The 22,966-nt window shown below is 41.1% G+C and overlaps 1 protein-coding gene across 2 annotated transcripts in view; it reads right to left on the bottom strand.

Moving 5' to 3' along the window:
- Positions 1-385: 385 nt before the first annotated feature.
- Meiob (meiosis specific with OB-fold) overlaps positions 386-22,966 on the bottom strand; it is a 35,591-nt gene continuing 13,010 nt past the window's right edge. Inside the window, exons 4-13 of one of the 2 annotated variants that reach the window (XM_026385559.2) lie at positions 22,550-22,681; positions 21,001-21,073; positions 16,537-16,732; positions 14,338-14,438; positions 13,238-13,290; positions 13,056-13,151; positions 9,088-9,189; positions 8,337-8,490; positions 5,662-5,845; positions 386-496 (exon numbers count right to left, since the gene is read on the bottom strand). In XM_026385559.2, the coding sequence (XP_026241344.2) occupies positions 386-496; positions 5,662-5,845; positions 8,337-8,490; positions 9,088-9,189; positions 13,056-13,151; positions 13,238-13,290; positions 14,338-14,438; positions 16,537-16,732; positions 21,001-21,073; positions 22,550-22,681 (1,202 nt within the window). Of the gene's footprint in view, positions 497-5,661; positions 5,846-8,336; positions 8,491-9,087; positions 9,190-13,055; positions 13,152-13,237; positions 13,291-14,337; positions 14,439-16,536; positions 16,733-21,000; positions 21,074-22,549; positions 22,682-22,966 lie in introns of those variants that run through there. The other variant, XR_003300480.2, reaches the window with a different exon arrangement.

The raw sequence follows: 22,966 nt of genomic DNA, 5'->3' as shown, positions 1-22,966 counted from the left end.
ATTTTCCTGTCAGGACGAGCTGTGGCCCTACTCAAAGAAAGGCATTTTGAGAGTGTTCAATCTTTTTCCACAGGACCAAGACAAGGTAAGGCAGCCTAAGAGAAAAGATCACTCACTTCTGCAGAGTGAGTGTGTTTATTAACCCACATAAACGTTCTCCAGCATGGGGCCAGGCAGAGTCAGGAGAAACAGCCTCCAAGGAGTGAGTGAGTGCAGGTGAGAGTTCAGACTGGCCACAGACCAACTGCACAGGGAGCACAGGACAATCATAGAACTTCTCGCCACACTTAAACAACACGATTTTATCTGTAACCTTCAAATTAGCATTCCATTTTAAAGAACAGAAACTCCTACAGTTTTCCAGACTTTAAAATGACATTGGGTTTTACACATGTCCTTGTCCAGACAAATTCCTACTTGCCTCAGCAGGATCTGCAAGCTTACATGAGAGTATGCTGATTCTCAGTCCACCCCTGGCTCTGTGCGACAAAACAAACTGGAGGGAGGAAAAGAGAGGGTTAGTTTTAAACACTGCCTTGAATATAAAATTGAAAACCAGTCACTACAAATTGAGAACTAAAACAAAAGTTTTGTTTACTATGTTAACATAAACTTCAATTAGAGCTGGGCACAGTGGTGCAGGCCTGTAATCCCAGTGCCTGTAGAGGTTTAGGCAGGAGGCTTGACCGTTTGGGGCCAGCCTGGGCAACGTAATGACACTATGTCTCAAGAGTACAATTTTTAAAAAGAGCTGTGGATATAGTTCAATGGTAGAGTGCCCCTGGATTCAATCTCCAGAACCCAACCAAAACAAAACCCAAAAAACATTTAATTAGGGTTGTCAGATGATGGAAAGATCTAGTCCCAGGCAGAGCAGAGGAGAGAAATTACGGGTCTGGCTTCTGCAATGGCTTTGTAAAATCCACTTCCCTTTTCATGTCACTTCTCTCAGGGAGGAAAGTTGGGATTACAAATCCCACATGTAGAAAGAGAATTTACTGTGTGTTCAGAGTATCAGTGGTGACAGACTGCAGCAGAGACATCTGTTAGGCCAACTGGGAATTGAGTGATTTAACAGTAATGTCTTATTTCTATCATTTACAAGTACTTTCACCAACATTGCATTTAATAAAGAGTGGAAGGACTTAACCTCTTTAATTTCAAAGACTAAGAGAGAAAAATGTACCAACTTCAGGAAAAACTGAAACTGTAAATGGGCAGCAAAGTTAACTCCCTTCAGGGGACGCTACCTTGGTCAGGACTGGCAGGGGACCTTTAGAGCTGTCTGGCTCTATGGGGGCTACACCCACCACTGCACTGGCTGAGCCTTCTCTGATTGTGGGTCCTGGTAACTGATTGTGATAGAGGCCCCACTTGTTAGTGGGGCCTACTGAACCTTATCTGGGAGAAGATGATTGATTCTGCCTGTGGAAGAGAGTTTGCATCTGCAAACCCAAACCCAGTTCAGCATTTCTGATTGTCTGCCTATGTCTGTCTTTCTGATTCTACTTTGAACTATATTTTTAAAAATATTTTTGTTCTGGTTGTAAATGACCACAATAACTTTACTTACTTTTACGTGGTGCTGAGGATCGAAATCAGGGCCTCACACATGCTAGGCAAGCACTCTACCACTGAGCAACAACCCCAGCCCCTGAACTCTTTCTTTCTTTTCTTTTTATTTATTTATTTATTTATTTATTTATTTATTTATTTAGGTACTGGGAATTAAACCCAGGGTCCTCTACCACTGAGCTACATCTTTTAATTTTTTTGTTGTTATAGTTGTTTGTTTGTTTGCTGGCCTTGAACTTGTGATCCTCCAGTCTCAGCCTCCTGAGTCACTAGGATTTTAGGCATGTGCCACCATGCCTAGCTTGAACAATTTTTTTTGCATCTTATTGGTCCCTTCATTAATTAATGAGTTAAATCCTTGGCTGTGTTCATTTTATTTTTATATGAGAGTCATGGTTTTACTTTTTTGAAAATTATTTTTTAATACTAATACCAGACTAAATGACTTAGAAAAATACTTTTTTAAAATTTTTGGTACTGGAGATTGATCCCAGGAGCACTATACTACTGAGCTACATCCCTAGTCCCTTTTGCCAGGGCTGGTTTCAAGCTTGCAGTCTTCCTGCCTGAGTCTCTGAAGTAGCTGGGATTACAGGTGTGCGCCATTGCTTCCGACTTACCATGTGGTTTGAAACACTAAAATGAATACCTTTCTTTGAAATCACTCCAAAAGAACCATTTTGAGTAGCAAGGGTGGAATTTGTTTTTCTTTTCTTTTTGTGGTGGTACAGAATGAACCCAAGAGCATTTTATCCCTGAGCTACATCCCCATCCCTTTTTATTTTTAACTTTGCTAAATTGCCCGGGCTGATCTCAAATTTGTGATTCTTTTCCTTCTGCCTCCCAAGAAGCTGGGAGAAACATTATTTTTAGTGTACATATGGGAAGTGTATACAATGATCCATCTGTATAGGAAGATTTTGGCTTTATAGTGTTAGCAATGTGAAGTTCTTATTTTTTAAGCTGCTGTTCTGTTCTAATTATAGCGGTTGAAACTGTGTTTGATTCTCATGATCTCTATCACATTGTAGGATATAGTAGGATCATGCTATACCTCCTCAAAATCTCTGTTAAATCCAACTTAAATACCTCTTAGAGACTGGGAATGAACTCAACTGGTATAGCACTTGGCTAGCATGCAGAAGGCCTGGGGTTCAAAGCCCAGTATTTTAAACATACTCTTTGGAATACAATATCCCTTTGCTTGAGGGCAATTTGTTATTATAGTTGAGCCCAGTTTGGAAAACTGTGAGAAAGTTTCCATGAATTTAAAGTGATCAAACTCCTAAGCAAGGACTTGAGGGTATCCAGATAGGGAACAGTCAGTACTCCCTGGGCCCCTGAGAGTCTGAGGAGATGCAGTACATGGCTGCTAGTCCTCCTCAAAACCAGGCCCTATAAACACTGGCGTGACCACTGGCTACTGCACATCTGCATTTTAGAGATGCTTGAGGCCACAAGGAAAGGAAGCCTGCCTAGGGATGGTCACGCCTGTGTGAGAGGCGAGGTGGAAAAGCAGAAACAGTTTCAGCCTCTGTGGGGCAGCACCACCTTCACAGCAGCACAGTGCTTACCCTGTTGCTCCCACCCTCTCCCCAGCACACACCGTGAGGTTCTGGAGTCTGAGGTCAAATGATATGTCTGCTCATGAATGTGCTTTCAGTATTAAATCCCAGTACAGTAACTGTCAGTACATAAAACTCACGTCGACCAGAGCACCACAGCCTTAGGTGTGACTGTGGAGAACAATGTGTGGGCCAAGTCCCCTCCCTGTGACCTGGGCACATGGCAACATTTGTTGTCCTCACTGGGGTCAGGGGTGTTTGTCTCGATGCCTCTCCCCTTTCCACACCTGTGCACTAAGGTTCCACACTGAAGCATAGCTCCTGCTTCAGGGGCCAGCTCTGACTGTGCAGCACTACAGGGCCATGAGCTTCACCAGCTTGGAGAAGGCCACTCATCTCCCAGTGGCAGCACGGGAGTGATGGAATTGGGATTCAGACCAATCGCTCTCATGCCAGAAGCTAAGCCCCCGACTGTGCCATTGTGCCAATCTCTCTCATGCCATTACCCTCGCTCAGTGAAGGACAGTGCCACACGGTGGGGAGGGCTAGGGACAGCCCAGTTTTCACTCTGGAGTGTACTGCCTTGTCCTGAAGTTCACATTAAAGGATATTTGCTTTGTTGGTCTATTTCTTGGTGTTATCTCTAACTCCATTTAGACTATATGATTTTCATTATTTCTAGGGGAACCAAATCCTACTGCAATCTGCGAATTGGGCTTGCTTTATATACTTATTTGGTACTGAGGATTGAACTCGGGGCATTCAACCACTGAGTCATATCCCCAGACCTATTTGGTATTTTATTTAGATACAGGGTCTCACCAAGTTGCTTAGCGCCTCACCATTGCTGAGGCTGGCTTTGAACTTGCGATCCTCCTGCCTCAGCCTTCCTGAGCTGTTGGGAATACAGATGTGCACCACCACACCCAGCAGAATTGGAAATTATTAAAAATAATAAGTTCCTGGGCTGGGGGAATAGTTCAGTGGTGGAGCATTTGTTTAATATAAGCAAGGCCCTAGGATTTATCCTCAGCAATGAAAAAAGAGTTCCCTAATTTATTTGGTCATGTACATTTCTTCATTGTTTGAATATACAGAGTAGCAGTACTATAAAAATAAACTGACTTTTACATAAATTTTGCTTCTTTCCAAAAGAAATTGCCACTTCAATGCTGTTTTCTGTTCATCCGTCATTACAAGAAACTCATTCACCTAGTTAGAAAAGATCAAACACACACACACACAAAAAAAAAAGATCAAACACATTTCTGAAGTATAAATACTTGACTCATTTTGACAACATTATGAAACAAACTTGCTCATGAGAAATAGAATATTATTCTTAGTAATCACCCAGATCAATTCTTTTTACAGAGGATATAAAGAAAAAAAAAAAAAAAGCTACAAACAGAATCTCCAAAGCCATTCACAGGTTGGGAACAAAGATGTGGTACAGGCTTGTCTGGCAAGTGCATAAGGCCCTTGGTTCAAACCCCAGCATTGCCCAAAGAAAAGCAGAAGCTAACTTTTAATAGATATTTTATTGTGTTTGGTTTGGTACTGGGGATCAAATCCAGGGCTTAGCACATGCTAATGAGATGGTTTTTTTTCTTTAAATATTTATTTTTTTTAGTTTTAGATGGACACAATATATATTTTTTAAATGTGGTGCTGAGGATCGAACACCAGTGCCTTACACATGCTAGGCAAGCACTTTACCACTGAGCCACAACCCAGCTCAATAAGATGGTTTTATCAATAAAAAACATCTGCCTATCATCAAATGCAGGTGCTAGCCCAGCCTCCAGGTGTTCTGAAGCAACCATGCCAGGGAGAGAATACATGGCTGAATTTATACAGCTGGACAGAAGAAATCTGACCAGGCCCTCCTTCTGGAACAGCCACTGAATGCCTGGCCAGCATCGCCAACATGTTGTTTGACCCATTGTTACCTGACTGTATAAAACATCGTGTTTAGCACCCCCACTTTGCTGAAGGCCTCAGTCATTATTCATAATAATCAATGTTAGCTAGGATTTTAATATGCAATATGTAATAATTTGTTCATTAAAGCAATTGTGTGTTTAAGCCACGATGTTTTTCCCCAGACCTCTTTATTAGTGATTAATTTCTGTCAAATGTTCTTCAAAATAAGCTTATTTTTGAGGAAAAGAATTCCATTTGGAGGGATGGGGTTGTGGCTCAGTGATAAGACACTTGCCTAGCATGCATGAGGCACTGGGTTCAATCCACAGCACCACATTAAAAAAACTGACTAACTAAAATAAGATATTATGTCCATCTACAACTAAAATTTTTTTTAAATTTTAATATTTATTTTTTAGTTATCAGCGGACACAACATCTTTGTTTGTATGTGGTGCTGAGGATCGAACCCGGGCCGCACGCAAGACAGGCGAGCGCACTACCACTTGAGCCACATCCTCAACCCAAAAAATATTTTTAAAAAAGGAATTCAGTTTGGAAATATTTCTAGATATTTCATCATTATTGCTATTTACCGTGCAGCCCAAGGTCTCCTCAGCAACACTTCCTGTGAGACTACAGGAATGGAGGGTACCTGTGTGGTCAGTAAGATCAACCAACATGTGGAAGCTGGGAAAAACAGATCTAAATCCTGAAGAACCTTTGTTGCAAGTTGTACAAGCATTGGATGCTTCATTAAGAACATAACCACAGCTGGAACTGAAAAGAAACAAAATGATGATACAATTTGATGATCCTAAGTGACAAATTTGAACTCTAGAACTGTCCTTCAACATGTGAGTCAGCATGTGGAACGAGCACTCAGTGCCAGGCAGGACCTGAGACAGGGGTGAGGAGCTTCCCAGGCACAATTCCAAACTGAATTCTTTTCCACCTGTGACCACAGAGGCTGAGTCCACGTCCTCCCACTGTCTGCCCTCCTCCCTTCCCTCTACTGGGGTCCCACCCAACCAGAGGTCCTACCATCTCATTGCCCCGGGGGGGGGGGACCTTCCTCTTCTGCACTCAGCCCACACTTGTCCCTTCTCAGGACAGCTGCAGTCTTGGGCTTAGGCTTCCACACTGACATGTGCAGTCATGTCCCTTCCTTGCTGTTGCAGGTGAGCTGAGGGCAGGAATCCAGAAGGCGATGTCTTCTGGAGTCAGACACATACCCACACAGTGATGGAAATGTGCAGAACAGGCACACACACACAAATGACCTCGTGGAATCTGCACAAGCCTGAATATGACCATGGCATTGAAAGGACTTAGTCCTGGCTGTGGTGAGGTACAATAGCTGGCAAATGTTTCCCCTGGGGGAACGCCAGACAAGGATGTGAGAGAGCTCCCTGTATTATTTCTAACAATTCCATGTGAATTGAGACTTACTTCAATAAAAATTTGAATTACAAAAATCCACAGGGTACTTTCACAATAACACTTTAGATGTTTTTTGCCAAGCATGGTCTGGTCACGATTTCTTAATCTTCTGGGGCTCACTGTCCATGCAAGGAGATATGACCTTGACCTCGGAGAGAGGTCACACATTTCTGCAGTGGAGAATCACATTGCTACAGACATGACAACCAGTTTTCTTTCTTTTTTTTTAATATTTATTTTTTAGTTTTCAGTGGACACACAATATCTTTGTTTGTATGTGGTGCTGAGGATCGAACCCGGGCCGCATGCATGCCAGGCGAGCGTGCTACCGCTTGAGTCACATCCCCAGCCCGACAACCAGTTTTCTACTAACTTTAAGACAAGTCTGTTATTCCAGCTAAAACTATTACATCTTTATATTTAAGGATTGCAGAAATACGGTAATTTTATTTTACTTTAAAAGTCAATTAGGGCTGGGGATGTGGCTCAAGAGGTAGTGTGCTCGCCTGGCATGCGTGTGGCCTAGGTTCGATCCTCAGCACCACATCCAAAAAAGATGTTGTGTCCTCCAAATACTAAAAAATAAATATTAAAATTCTCTCTCTCTCACTCTCTCTTAAAAAAAACATTAAAAAAAAAGTCAATTAGGGGGGTTGTAGTGCAGTGGCAGAGTGCTTGCCTAGCATGTGTAAGGCACTGGGTTCGATCCTTAGCACCACATAAAAATAAACAAAATAAAGGCATGCTGTCCATCTACAACTACAAAAAATATATATATCAAAAAATGTCAATTAGGGGGGTGGGGTTGTGGCTCAGCAGTAGAGTGCTCGCCTAGCACGTGCAAGGCCCTGGGTTGGATCCTCAGCACACATAAAAATAAATAAAATAAAGTTATTGTGTCCATCTACAGCTAAAGAAAAAAAATTTAAAAACAGTCAGTTAGGGACTGTGGTTGTGGCTCAGTGGTAGAGTGCTTGCCTAGCATGTGTGAGGCACTGGGACTGGTTCGATTCTCAGCACTACATATAAATAAATAAAATAAAGGCCCATTGACAATATATATATATTGTAGTTGTAGATGGATATAATACCTTTATTTTATTTATTTATCTTTATGTGGTGCTGAGGATCGAAACCTAGGGTCTCACATGTGCTAGGCAAGTGCTGAGGTATAACCCAAGACAAAGACAACTAACATATTTTTAAAAAAATCAATTATAGCTGGGTGTTGTAGCAACATACTTGCAATCCCAGAGACTCAGGAGGCTGAGGCAGGAGGATTACTAATTCAAGACCAGCCAAAACAACTTAGTGAGACCCTGTCTCAAAATAAAAATTAAAAGGGTTAGAAATGTGGTTTAGTGGTAAAGCACTCCTGGGTAAAATCCCCAGTACCCCCCCACCCCAAAAAGTCAATTATAATCTTTGAATCTAAATAGTCTGCCATGAAAACTTTTTTAAAAAATATTTTTTTGGTACCAGGGATTAAACTCAGGGGCACTCAACCACTGAGCTGCATTCCCAGCCCTATTTTGTATTTTACTTAGAAACATGGTCTCACTGAGTAGTTTAGTGCCTCACAGTTGCTGAAGCTGGCTTTGAACTCGAGATTCTCCTGCCTCAGCCTCCCCAGCCCCTGGGATTAGAGGTGAGTGCCACTGCACCCAGCTGCCATGAAAACTTTTAATTTTGGTTTATTTATTTATACATTTCCCTCAAATAAGTAACACTATTATGTCAAAGAAATGCTTTAACTTTTGTAATCTAAAATGTTTTAACAATTATTTCTTATAAAAATGAATTTGCTAAAAATAACTTGTTACCTTACCATCTATTTCGAACTACTTTCATGGTTTCATGGTCGATGTTCAGTGTAGAAATGTAAGCATAAAGAATGCCATAGAAAGGATCCAGTTTTCTTTCATTCCTCAAAGCTTTAGCCTTTAGCTGTTCAACTGTATAGACATCAACTATTGTATTCACTAAAAATAAGAAGGATTTCAGTTGCAAGTACTCGGTAAGAACCAGAAGGATCACACCCAAGGAAAAAGTCCAGGGTCCAACTGAGAGCGCACAGCTAGCTTTGATTAACAAGATCATGATGTTTACTAAATTAAACCAATTATGTAATATGATAAAAAGCAAACAATAGGCAAAAAGGAAAACAATGAAAAATTGTCATTTAATGAAGAATTCGTGGTCATCAAGAGATACCATTACAAAGCCACAGACTGGGGGATGCCAGCAGTCCACCCAGATAGCAGAGGCTCACCAGAAAATCTAAAGTTTTTTTTTCTTTTGTTTTTCAGTGCTGAGGATTGAACCCAGGGCCTACTGAACACAGTATCTTATGCCAAATTATATTTGTTGGCATAGCACTTTTCTGGGGAGAGAGTCATTACTTTTCATCATTGCCTAGTGGTAATAAAAGCCTCCAAAGTTTTAATCTAGCTTTTTAAAAGTGGAAATATAGTAGTTACAGACTAAGAATATGGTGCCTTTCAGTAAGTCAAATCAAAAGTTTACAGCCCAATTCTAGCCTGTTTAAAAAAAAAAAAAATAATTAAAGAGTCACTTACAATTTATGGATTCTTTCAAATAAGTGTCAATCTCATCAGCCACAACTTTTGTTTCTTTATTTTCTCTTACAAAATTCATTAGGATGTTAGCTTCTGGTGTGTCTTCAATTGAAAACGCATAATAAGGAAAAAGCAAACTGATTATCTTTTAAACCACCATGAAGGATCCAAAGTTACTTTTAACAGTAAAAAACAAGACATATAAGAATGAAATTGAATAGAATATCACTCAACCACTAACAATGTGTCGCAGAGCTCTGCCAACATGGGCAGTGTGCACTAGAAGTTGCTAGTAAAAAGAGCATTTACAAAACTACGTGGTACAGGAATACACTTTTTTAAAATATTTTTTTTAGTTGTAGATAGATATGATACCTTAATTTATTTTTATGAGGTGCTAAGGATTGAACCTAGTGCTTCACACATACGAGGGGGGGTACTCTACCACTGAGCCACAGCCCCATCCCAAGGAAATACACTTTTAATTGAAAAAGTATAAAGAGCTTTGTAATGTTGTGAACAACCAATAAAAAAAAATTAAAATAAAAAAGAAAAAGTATATATTCAAAATTATCTGTAAAAATATACATGAAGGAAATTATGGTGGGTTATAGATTATCTTTATGTTCCTTTTTAATTATTTTATGCATTTTTCTGAATTTCATATATATTTCTTTCCTAATAAGAAATGCTTTTTTTAAAAAAAGATTATTTTAGCCAGGTGTGGTGGCACACACCTGTAATCCCAGTGATTTGGGAGGCTGAGGCAGGAGGATCACAAGTTCAAGGCCAGATGAGAAATTTAGGGAGACCCCCTATCTTAAAATAAAAAGGAGTGGAGATGTAAAGCACCCCCAGGTTACAATCCTCAGTACTGAAAAAAGAAGTTATTTTAATGTCTTGCTTTTCAAACCGGAATAGTGGAATGAGTTTTTTCAAGAATAGTTGGTAGGTGCTCCAGAATGCTAGAAGGTGATTCTGAAAAAGGGATTCTAATGCCCTTCAGTCCCAAGAACCCAGCCTCTGACATGTGACTAAGTGCTCCATCCCACCTAAGCATTCTACAGATTGCCCTGACTCCCTTGGGCAGATTTAAAAGCTCTGCTCCTGCTCCCATCATGCACGTCTCATCACTACTCTTCATCAGAACTAGACTATAAATTCCTCCTAAGCAGATCGTGCCTTTCCATTTCTGGGTTATGATAATTCATTCATTCCTACTTTCCACAAAGAATTTAAGTTAATGCCTGGCAAATAAAAGGCATTCAATGAATATTTGTAAATTAATGGGTGGACAAACGAATGTTTTTGAGGCACTAACAGAACTGCGGCACCACTCATGGGAGCAGCTGCTGAGCAGGCTACAGCAACCAGACCAACTAGCTTCTTGAGATAGGAGCTGGTAGGAGGGGTGGGGTGCAGACACCACACACAGGCTTCTACTGACAACAGGATGATCCCAACTGACTGTGGGGAAGGCAGAATTCTGCTCTGATGATCGCTCTTGGTGCAGAGAAAGCATAAGGAGAGCTTAACATCCTGATGAGGATGAACATATAAGCCATTTAGAGGTTCTTCATTTCTAAAGGTAGGCATAGCCCACTAAATTAGAAATCAGGCCGAATTAAACAAGCACACACATTTACACACTCTTATGAGTACCCCCCTTTAAACTGGTCTCCTTGGCATATTAAATTTAAGCTATCTACTGTACATGTTTTGTTTTTTGAGACAAGGTCTCACTGTTACTGAGACTGACCTTGAACTTGGGATTCTTCTGCCTTGGCTCCTAAGTCACTAGGATTATAGGAATGTGCCACTATGCCTGGCTGATTTTATTGAATTTTTAATTAGTTAAGTTTGATGATTTTTCCACCAAACAAATCCAATTTTTAGATCTTTTCTCAGATCAAACTTACTCTCAGAGGGTGCAGATGTCCTTCCTTTCCTCCTTCCTTTATTTTTGTCTTTTGTGTGTGTGTGTGTGTGTGTGTGTGTGTGTGCACGCTTGCTGGGCGTGTAACCCAGGGGCTCAGGCATGGGAAACTACTCTAGGAAACTTCTAGAGTAGGAAACTACTCTATCCCCAATCCAGGGTAGTAACTTTCTATCAATAATATTACTAAATATAACAATAAACTATTCGCATTAATACATTATTTAAAATAAAAAACCATAGTAACACTCTCCAGAAAACCCCAGGAACTGAAGAGTGGCATTATGCTCCTAAGTGTTAAGAAGAGACCTTGGCAGTGGTCACCATCAAGCTTCAACAGAGCAGCAGGAGTGATCCTTCCAGAACTTGGCCAGACAACTCCACTGTTCCACTCCACCCCTGGCCTGCTCCCCAACCCTCCAGAGTGACAGCCAGTGCCCTTGTGGCAGCCCCCGAGGCCTTCATCTGATCCTCCTCCTGTTCCTCTCCCTGAGCGCCCTGGGCTCCAGCCACAGTGGTCTCTTGCCATTCTTCCCACACAGGCACACAGCAACCTCAGAGCCTGTGTGCAGGCTAATCCCTCTGCCTGGGATGTCTTTCCCTTAGGGTTACCCCTTGCCTCCCCACCAGTCCCTGCTCAGACAGTCCCTGCAGCAAGGCCCACCTGGCCACCCTGTAAGATTGCACATGTGGGCTCTCTGGATCCTCCCGACCCTGCTCCTCTTTTTCGCAGACATTTCATAATTTGTGGGTATATTTTCTTTATTATTTATCATCTGTCTCTCCTCAGTTGAAACATGAGCTCTGTGAGAGTGGAGAAATTTGTGGGCTTTGTCCCTGGACCCTAGACAGCACGAGGACAGAACATGTGCTTGGTACATGAGAGCTGGTTGGGTCACACCCATGGCACTGCTTCCAAGGGAACAATGTCAGGCAATAGGCGTGTATGACTCAGTAACCCTACATTAAAAGTTTCATAATCTCATATTCTACATTGTATCTCTTCTAATAACTCTGATAATGGTTTGGCAAAAAACATAGATTTTTCTTATCACTCTGAGTCACTGGTAATGCTGAGGGCTTATTTTTAGAAAGACACTTTTGAGTATCTATGTCCTATTTTTTTAACATTTATTTTTTAGTTGTAGGTGGAAACTATACTTTTATTTTATCTTTATGTGGTGCTGAGGATCGAACCCAGTGCCTCACACATGCTAGGTGAGCACTCTATCTGAGCCACAACCCCAGCCCCCCCATGTCTTCTTGAGCTTGGATTATTCCATGTCTGGTAATTCTGCATTCCTTGGCAGTGCTAAGATGATCCTCCATCTACATTGTGAACACCCTGAGCACACTCAGGCAGCAGCCCTGGGCCCTCCCCAAGTCCAGCTCCCTGACTCATGCTGAACTGTGACTTCTTCAGCACCCACTCCAGGGGGCCTCTGGGTGCTGAAGTCATGAACCAATGATACCCTATGTGTATTCATACTTTTTCAGTGTCTTAGCAGTAAAAGTCATCTCAATGTGGTAAAACCTGACTTACTTTTTATTTATTTACTTAATTTATTTTTATGGCACTCAAAGTTGAACCCAGGGGTGCTCTGCCACAGCTCTATCCTCAGGCTTTATATTTTTTATTTTGAGACAGGGTCTAAGTTGCTGAGGCTGGCCTTGAACCTGCAATCCTCCTCCCTCAGCCTCTCAAATTGTTGGGATTACAGGTGTGTGCCACCATACCTGGATGAATTTACTTTTTAAATAGTCAATAATTTAGGCTATTCAATAATACTGACCTCTCAAAAATCATCACAATGAATGTTGCTTTAAAAATTAGCCTGATTTTTCACATTTCTTTAGTAAAAATATAAAATATACACTGATTTTAAATTTTTAAAAAGTCATGCAAAGCAACTTTTCCCTTCAATTAAAATTAAATTCAAGTTGTGATTTCATTCTTAAATATACTTCACAAATGCTGGAATATGTATATGGTCATTTCCAAAAGGATGAAAAACTTTCAGAAGCCCTTTACCTGGATTAGTCGTAATAATGGTTTTTGAGATCACAGTTGCTGTCATGCAGTTCCGAAATTTGTCAAAGTTTATTCTTACATCTGAGGCAAATATTACTGTTTTTGGGGAAAAGCCATTTTAAAATTATTACATGGGGGGATAAAAATGGTAAGTATTGAACACAATCACAGAATTCCGGTACCTGTTTCCTGTGGCATCCACCTCTGTGCAAGTAGAATAGATTCATTATCCCAACTGCATTTGTTAAAAAAAAAAAAAGTGAAACAAATCGAATACATTAGAAAAATCTGGTACTGACACATTATTTAAAAAGAAAGAAAGAAAATGAAAAAGGAAGAAAGGAAAAGAAAAAAGAAGGATTAAAACAAGCCTCAATGATTGCGGTCAACAGTCTCCTGGGTGTTCAAAGATGGAAGTTAAGGACATTTGCTTCTACTTGGGGACTCACAGAGCACCTGGCCTCTATGTGATGAATCACTCTTTCAACATACACTCTCCTCTAACGAGCTCTTCTGCTCTACCAAAACTCTATTTTCCCATTCTTGGTGCCTTCTGGCTAGTTAGAATGCAGTGACTGAAAGTCTAAAGACTTTTCCAGACCATTAAAGTAGGGCTTCCCAACATAAATCTCTCAGGGGACTTGATGGTGGAAGACACTTTTCAATGGTTTCCTTTGGTGCCTGAGCACTGAGCATCTGAACAAGTCCTTGTACACTGTGGCGCTCTAGGGCACAACCCCACTCTGTGCTCCATTCCACTCAGGGTACCACCAATGAGTTGCAAATTTGGGCTTGTTTCATTTAAAAGTAACCTAATAAAACACCATTATTATAAAACAGAATATAATAATAAAATAATCACAGTGGAGTCCATCTAAGCAATTCTATGCTATATAAAGATCTTGTTTTAAGATGGCCTACAATAGGTCGACATTCAAGAGATAGGTTTATTTTTTTCACATCATTTATCTCTATCATTATTCTTTTGTTGATATGAAATTCATTTGTGTGTGGATGTGTGTGGATGGTGCTTGGGTTGAACCCAGGAGTACTCTATCACTGAGCTATATCCCATGCCTTTTTGTTATTTTGAGATAGACAGAGTCTAAGTCGCTGGGGCTAACCTCCAACTTGAGATCCTCCTGCCTCTCTCTCCCTAGTACTGGGATTACAGGTATGTACTACTGAAGGAGGCTGAATCATTGTCCTTGGATAAGAGGAAAGCATTCTGTCTCAGTGACAGCAGCAGAATGTCATGTTTGGAGTGCATGTGGAGGGTTACCATGTCAATGTGAAAGACGGTTCTGTCTCATCATAGAGTTTGATTTCACACCTCTGGCCTTTTCTTCGGTCTGAAGTTGTAAAATATTTTGGTTCTCCAACCTTAGAAATTGAAGGAAATCATTATTATTCACCTACAGATGTAGAGGTATTTAAATATTTGTTGGTATAAATGCTCAAATGTTTACTTAAACTTTAAATTAGAAATATTAAAATACCAAGAACCACTAATATATTTTTGGTGATTTTTAAGGCACCTTCTATTTGAACTAAGTGTACTTAGCTGAAGCTCTACATTATGCACACTTTGAAGAGAGATATAGACATATGTGCTTAAAGTTAAGAGTGAGTCTTTTCAACCTGCCAGGACAATTGCTGTATGGCAGTCCCCCTGGTGGAAGCTATCTAGCCGTCTTGAGGGTAGGAAGTGGATTTTCAACGTCTGTGTGTCCCAAGGTTTCAGCACATGGAGTTCGCGTGACAGAATGCACTGTCCTTCTGGGCCTCAGTGTCCTGAATATTGATACCTCTTGCCTTCTTCAAAGGCATAAGGTGCTGAGTCAAATGAGGGGCATATAGGAAAACACTTTCAGATGGTGTCTGATTTGAAGAAGCAGAGGCCCACTCAAGGGCCTTTGTCTCCAACCAATGGGTGCTCCTATGAGAACAGCAAGCACCTCTGGTGGCCTCACAGCCAAGGTCCCGAGCAGTCAGTTGGCGACCCTCTGTGCTACTGTCACCTCTGCACCTACACGCAGGATTGATCCCTGGGGGAAGGAACTGAAGAAAGATGTAAACATGCCAAGAACCAGGCTCTGGCAGAGAAAGTCAAAGAAGGAGGGCTGTCAGCCATGCCGTGGGCAACAGGGGTGGTGGGAGGTGTCCAGGGAGGAGTTTTAAGTGAGGTGAGAGGGAACAGTGAACAGGGCAAACACTGGTGAGGAAATGTAAGGGGCTGGAGTTAACAGGTGACAAGGGGCATGAAAATAAGTCATGTGACATGTGGAAGAGGGTCCCAGGCTTGTGGGGGGCTGTGGGGTTTTGTTTGTGTACATATTGAGGCAAACCACTGAGTTAAACTCCCAACTCTTTGTTGTAGTTTGAGACAAACTCTTGCTCAGATGCTGGGGCTGGCTCCACACATGTGATCCTACTATCTTAACCTCCTGAAAAGTTGGGATTAGAGATGTGGCCACTGTGCAGGGCTCTGAGACAGTTCCTACCACATTATAAATGTAATGCATCATGCAGCACCAGGAGGAAATCAAGCAGCATGCACACTTGATTGACAGATTGAACTGAAATTGCCTAGAAAGTGGTACATCCTATATTTTAAGACTGATATGTAGGGTGTTGATTCCTCTATCCAAAACAATATTTGATGTTCCTCCTGTGGCAGATGCTGAGGTAGGCTGGGGCTGGGCAAACTGACATTGCCTATGCAGCCAGAGCCTGCCATCTGGCAAAGTCAGTGCTCTCTCAGCTCATAATACCAAAGAACAGTTAGGAGTTACTTCCAATACCAACTACAAGAAGTGTGAAGCTCTAGACATGGGCCTTTTGATAACCATCCTTCTCTATGTTTGAAAAATTACTCTTGTCCCTTGAATGTTCTGCGTGCACTTTACTTTATGAAACTTTACTTTTGAGGTCCACCTCTAAATCTGTCACAGTGGCTTAGCCATCAACACAGAGCTCAGAACTTGCTGCAGTCACTGAGAGGAATGGAGTGATACAGGCAGCATCCTTGTGCCTGTGGAGAGCCGTTTCTCACCAGCATGGAGCCACCTGGGCATCCTCGCTCTCCCTGTCTCTGGATAGCTCTGAGAACCTTGCATAGAGCTGATTCCTCTACTTCTCCAACTTCCCCTAGGGGAACATCATGGTTCTTCATGTCAGTAAGTTTATCCTTCCTGTTTGCATATTTGTTTAACAGAAGCATCAAGCTCTTAAATAGTTAGTGAACGACTTTTAGGTAGAATAGCGTATGCTGCATTTAGCATTCAAATACGATGTTCTCTAGCTACTCATTCAGACAAAATGCCACTTTCCTTTTAATGAGAAGAGTTACCATTTTCTTAACTCATCAATTTATTACTAAGATATGGAGGAAAATTACCCTAGCTGATTCTGACGACCACATTCTAAACACAGATTAGATGACAAAGACTTGCACATGACTTTGTTCGGGTTAACTTACCGATCTCACAGCTGCAAGCACATTGATAATCTTCCCATCAAGACTGTGTCCATTTGCAACAATGTCACCCAATGAATAATAATCTCGAGACTCTTTAACAGGTAAATGTATCAAAGAAAGCAACTTGGCATCCACCTCATAACTGGAACAAACTTTTACCATTGAGTGATTCTCACTGAGCAACAGTTTATAGTTGCTAAATTGTAAAAACACACAAAAATTAATATCAAATTATTTCTAATATAAAAATACTTCCAGGTTCATAGTTCAATCACTTTACAGTTGTAACTTAGACTATATTTTAAAATCTACATTTTTTTACTCTTAGAAACACTGAACAATGTTGCAAAATATTTTTGTCTAAAATGTACTTTTTTCATCTTAATCTTCAAATTATTTCTTCAGAGAAATGACATATACTTCTAATAAGGAAAACATTTGGGGATCAATATGTGCTGAGTTCTAAGCATACAAACTGACCGTGCCAGGGTCTGAGCTTCAGTCTTCTGATCAATAACATAGGGATGTGAAGACATGAGTTTGGGGGGTTATAAGTCCTGAGCACTTTTTATTTCTCTCTCCTACAACTATAGCTGCTCTGCTTAGGTGCCTTAGACCAAGGACCACATTTTACTATACTCTTCTATATGGAATAGGTGAAGAATATCTTTTCAGTGCTCCTGAATTGAGGTGCTTTATCTTCCCCTACTTCCAACTCTCAAGTCCTTCACAGAATTTTTTTTTTCTTTTTGAGACAGGCTTTTGCTATGTTGCCCAGGTGGTCTCAATCAACTCAAGAGATCCTCCAGAATATCTGGGACTGCAAATTTGCACCACCGTGCCCACTTCCCCAGCTCTCCAGTCCAACCCTCCTCCTCTTTCTGCTGCTATTACCTTATTTATGCACCTCATCATTTCTCTCCCAAACTGTTGTCTTCAGTCCTAAATAAGCTTTCCTCACCATGCATCACACACACACAAAGTGGTTTTCCTGAACCACAAATGTGAAACATTATCTCAGCTCAAGGACCTTCTGTGGAATGAACCTGGATGACAGGCCATGCCATCTGTGAGCGTCTCTGCTTCTCCCTCAGGCTTCTTTTCCTCCTGGTCCCTTGCACTTGCTCATATTAGAGCCATGCCAACTATTAGGTTATGAGGTTGACATTCTTAGATGGAAAACAGTTCAATGTGGCAGTTTCATATGATTCAACCTCTAATATATCTAAAAAGGTCAAGAGGTTCTTGATGGTTCCCTCGGCTTGAATGTTCTTCCCTTTCTTCCTCCCTCCATTCATTCATTCCACAAAAGTTTACTGACAATCTATTACATGCCAGACCTTAAATGAAGCCTGGGGGACACATGTGAAGAAGACAGACAAGACCTTTGATCTCCTGAAGCTCACACGTGAGGGAGAATCACAAGAACAACTAGTCATATCATCGCAGCATGACCAGGGTTATGACTGATAGGCGGGGCCAAGCCTGCCCAGCGGGGCTACTACACACCGAGCAGATAGGTGGGGCAGAGGAGGTGACATTATGGAGACATCCACAACAAGAAGCAGCAAACACTCAAACAGACAGGAGAAGAATGTTCCAAGCAGAGGGAATAGAAGGTACAACAGTTAGTGCAGGATGAGTTCAGGGTGTTCGTGAAACAGAAAGAAGTTCACTGTAGCTGCAGAGATGAGCCTGAAGGTCTGATAGAAAACTGGTCAGAACAACAGTTGGGAGGAGTGGCCATGGATACAGGTGTCCATGCAGTAGACTGCTGTATACACCAAGAGCCCCTTACAGGCCAGCAAGGGGTCAGCTGCACCTTCCTCTCCAGAACTGCCCTTGGCAGAACCACCTTGGAGATTACACTCTACTCCTTCAGGAGTCATGGGGGCTCACTATAGCGAGGGACTGGCTCAGGGCACAGAAGCCCAGTCCACTAGACATGGCACTGCTGCACTCTAGAGTACCCTCCTGGCTTCAGCGGGGGCTCCTGGGGAGCCCAGTTCTCTGGTCAACCTCTCTCCAAATCTGTCCTTGATAGGTTCTCCTGAGAGCTCTCCTCAACAAGCCACTGGCAGGAGAACTGATCTCCCAGGTTCTGCTTCCAGGGACCCTGACCTGAGGTTGTAAGGCATGAATAGAGTGACACCTGGATACAAAATAAGATTTTTTTCTTCTAATTGCTCAGTTTATTTTTTTATTTTTTTATTTTTTTTATTTTTTTTTATTTATTTTTTTATTGGTTGTTCACAACATTACAAAGCTCATGACATATCATATTTCATACATTAGATTGAAGTGGGTTATGAACTCCCAATTTTACCCCAAATGCAGATTGCAGAATCACGTCGGTTACACATCCACAATTTTACATAATGCCCTATTAGTAATTGTTGTATTCTGCTACTTTTCCTATCCCCTACTATCCCCCCTCCCCTCCCCTCCCATCTTCTCTCTCTACCCCATCTATTGTAATTCATTTCTCTCCTTGTTAATTTTCCCATTCCCCTCACAACCTCTTATATGTAATATTGTATAGCAATGAGGGTCTCCCTTCATTTCCATGCAATTTCCCTTTTCTCTCCCTTTCCCTCCCATCTCATGTCTCTGTTTAATGTTAATCTTTTCTTCCTGCTCTTCCTCCCTGCTCTGTTCATAGTTGCTCTCATTATATCAAAGAAGACATTTGGTATTTGTTTTTTAGGGATTGACTAGCTTCACTAAGCATAATCTACTCTAGTGCCATCCATTTCCCTGCAAATTCTATGATTTTGTCATTTTTTATTGCTGCATAGTACTCCATTGTGTATAGATGCCACTTTTTTTTATCCATTCATCTATTGAAGGGCATCTGGGTTGGTTCCACAGTCTAGCTATTGTGAATTGTGCTGCTATGAACATCGATGTGGCAGCATCCCTGTAGCATCCTCTTTTAAGGTCTTCAGGAAATAGTCCGAGAAGGGCAATAGCAGGGTCAAATGGTGGTTCCATTCCCAGCTTTCCCAGGAATCTCCAAACTGCTTTCCAAATTGGCCGCACCAATTTGCAGTCCCACCAGCAATGTACAAGAGTACCCTTTTCTCCACATCCTCACCAGCACTTGTTGTTGTTTGACTTCATAGTGGCTGCCAATCTTACTGGAGTAAGATGGTATCTTAGGGTGGTTTTGATTTGCATTTCTCTGACTGCTAGAGATGGTGAGCATTTTTTCATGTACTTGTTGATTGATTGTATATCCTCCTCTGAGAAGTGTCTGTTCAGGTCCTTGGCCCATTTGTTGATTGGGTTATTTGCTATCTTATTGTCTAATTTTTTTAGTTCTTTGTATACTCTGGATATTAGGGCTCTATCTGAAGTGTGAGGAGTAAAAATTTGTTCCTAGGATGTAGGCTCCCTATTTACCTCTCTTATTGTTTCTCTTGCTGAGAAAAAACTTTTTAGTTTAAGTAAGTCCCATTTGTTGATTCTTGTTATTAACTCTTGTGCTATGGGTGTCCTATTAAGGAATTTGGAGCCCGACCCCACAATATGTAAATCATAGCCAACTTTTTCTTCTATCAGGCAAAGAGTCTCTGATTTGATATCAAGTTCCTTGATCCATTTTGAGTTAACTTTTGTGCATGGCGAGAGAAAGGGATTCAGTTTCATTTTGTTGCATATGGATTTCCAGTTTTCCCAACACCATTTGTTGAAGATGCTATCCTTCCTCCATTGCATGCTTTTAGCCCCTTTATCAAATATAAGATAGTTGTAACTTTGTGGATTAGTCTCTGTGTCCTCTATTCTATACCATTGGTCCACCCGCCTGTTTTGGTACCAGTACCATGCTGTTTTGGTCACTATTGCTCTGTAATATAGTTTGAAATCTGGTATCGCTATACCGCCTGATTCACACTTCCTGCTTAGAATTGCTTTTGCTATTCTGGGTCTTTAATTGCTCAGTTTAAATGTGACTGAAGCCAAACATTTGTAATCATCAAGGTCCTCTATATCTGGGTATTCTGCATTCACAGATTTAACCAACTACAAATAGAAAATATTTGGAAAAAGCAATACAAAATACAAATAAAGATAACATGGTATACCGACTATTCACATAGAGTATACGTTATATTAGGTATTATGTGTAGAGATGATTTCAAGCATAGGGAGCACACATCCATGTTATACTCAGACACTACACTGTTTCCTAGGAGGGACTTGAGAATCCAGGATTCTGGTATCTACAGGGCCCTGGAACTCATCCTCCACAGATGCAAAGGAAAGTTGTCCTAAAGTCAAAGCCACTTTTTCATGTGACTTTGTATCAAAGTAAATTATCTTATAAATTATCTCACTTATCTCAAAAATAAATACTGTAAGACAGAATTAAACTCTTATGCTAATCTGATACAAAATTATTAGTAAAGATCCTTCTGGCACAAAGATGTTTATCTCTGTGCTAGCTAGCTAGATATTTACCTAGGAGTTGCAGGGTTGAACTTTTCTTCTCTTTCTATTTCCTTTCTTTGGATCAGGGGATTTTCAATCACCACTACAACAAAGGGCAAAGGATGGCAACATGACCCAACAGTTACAGGATTAATCAAAACCTAGAGTGCATAACAAGGGACTAAAGCTGTAGTTTCTAAAGCTAGGGCCATGTGTCCTTCACACAGGTTCCTTCTCGTGTCACTGTGAAATTGAATCCTGGAGGGCAGCCATCAGTTTGACCCAAGATGATATTTTCCAGTGTTTTACCTTTATGCCCCAACACATAAGTCTTACAGATATTATTTTAGTTGCACTTTCTGATTGGGTTACCACATGCCCTTCAATGAAACACACCTTTGATCCATCTCCGCTCACTTCACACTTGGCCTGGGAATGACAAAGGGAGGGAGGTGGAAGAGCATTCAAAGCTGAGGAGCTCACTGAGCTTATGTTTGTGAACTCCATGCTTTAGGGTTTCACTTTCCCCAGGGCCTGTGCCAGCACTCTGCTTTGTTCATTCCTCCCACAACCATCCGTGATTATCAGTGGCTGAGTAACTAGAAGTTTTATATTAGAAAGTGGGAGAGCTAGAATTAGAATTCTTCTGGTTCAAACTTTTTACTCTTTTAACTCTACCACACTAAAATCCTACCTGCATCTATGATCATCATAGATCTTGGGCTTTTAAACCCCTTAATCTTGTTCATTCTCACAGCCATCAACCTAGGTCTTAATACTGCAATAAGCTCATCTCTCTATATGACTGACGTCTGTGACTGTGAAGCTTGTGAGGTTCTGTCTTCCATACTCTACATACTTCCTGACCTTGTTCCATTGCAGAGCTGATGTGTGAGGCTGTCTGCACTCAAGCACACAGTGACTGGTGTGAGTGAAGGGCTGTGGAGTCCCTGCTTAGAGAAGAGTGATTGATTACCTCTTACCCTTCCCCTTCTCTTTTTTCTAGAGAGCTGGTATACATGCTTTCTCATTTCTTGCTCTGCTGATCTATCATCTCCTGAGTGACACTATGCACTGAATAAGAGGCTCACATTCACAGGAACCTGATGAGGTATTGTTTCCTACTTGAGGCCCAACAAGATGAGAAACTTTCTCAAAGCCACAACACAAATAAATGTTGGATTTGAATCCAGATAGATGTTTTTAAAGCCTTGTTCTTTCTGTGCTGTCAGAGAGGTACTAGGGTGTGGAAAAGATGCAGATTTGGTATCTCAACTGAAAGTAAATTCTTAAAAAACCCCACTGAACTTTAATCAAATTCCAATCAGTGCCCCACTCTATGTCTGCAGAAAGGGAAGTGATAAGAACAATAACAGGGCTGAAGCACACTGAAACAGGAGTAGGACCACAGCTGGCTAGGGCCTGGTGAAACTCGATACTGTGCTTGCTCTGTGCAGCAAGTCAGCTTCCATGGAATCACCAACTGTCTTATTCCACCTGGCTCCCTCAGTGTCACTGCTGCACACATGCCATGGGAACAATACTGTCAGAGAAAGTTTAAGAACTGGTGCTAACTTACCACATTCACCAACCCTAAAGCTGTCAGAGAGTGACCTGATGTAATCTTCATGGCCCCAGGATGTTGCGTTTACAAAATGGGCCGGTGAATCACGAATGGTAAAGCTGAAAGTGTATCTTTCTGATCCAATATCTAAGAGAAAAGCAATACTTTTATTTTTTAAATGAAAACTTCAGTTTTGATTTTCAACAAGGATTTTTTGTTTAATCAAATGAGCAATTATTGAGGATTACTATGATGATAAAAATACTCCAACACATGGTAGAAAATGTTATTTCATATGTACACACCATGATAAGTTATGCTTTCAAAACAGACTCCTTCTGAAGTTAAGGGCGACTTCCTGGTAACTTGTTTTTTTTTTTTTTTTTTTGCATCCCAAACCTCATGCTGAAAACAGACACCAGAAACATTAAA

This window comes from Urocitellus parryii, chromosome 9, assembly GCF_045843805.1.
Source record: "Urocitellus parryii isolate mUroPar1 chromosome 9, mUroPar1.hap1, whole genome shotgun sequence".
Taxonomy (NCBI): domain Eukaryota; kingdom Metazoa; phylum Chordata; class Mammalia; order Rodentia; family Sciuridae; genus Urocitellus; species Urocitellus parryii.
This window is presented reverse-complemented; position numbering and strand designations above follow the sequence as displayed.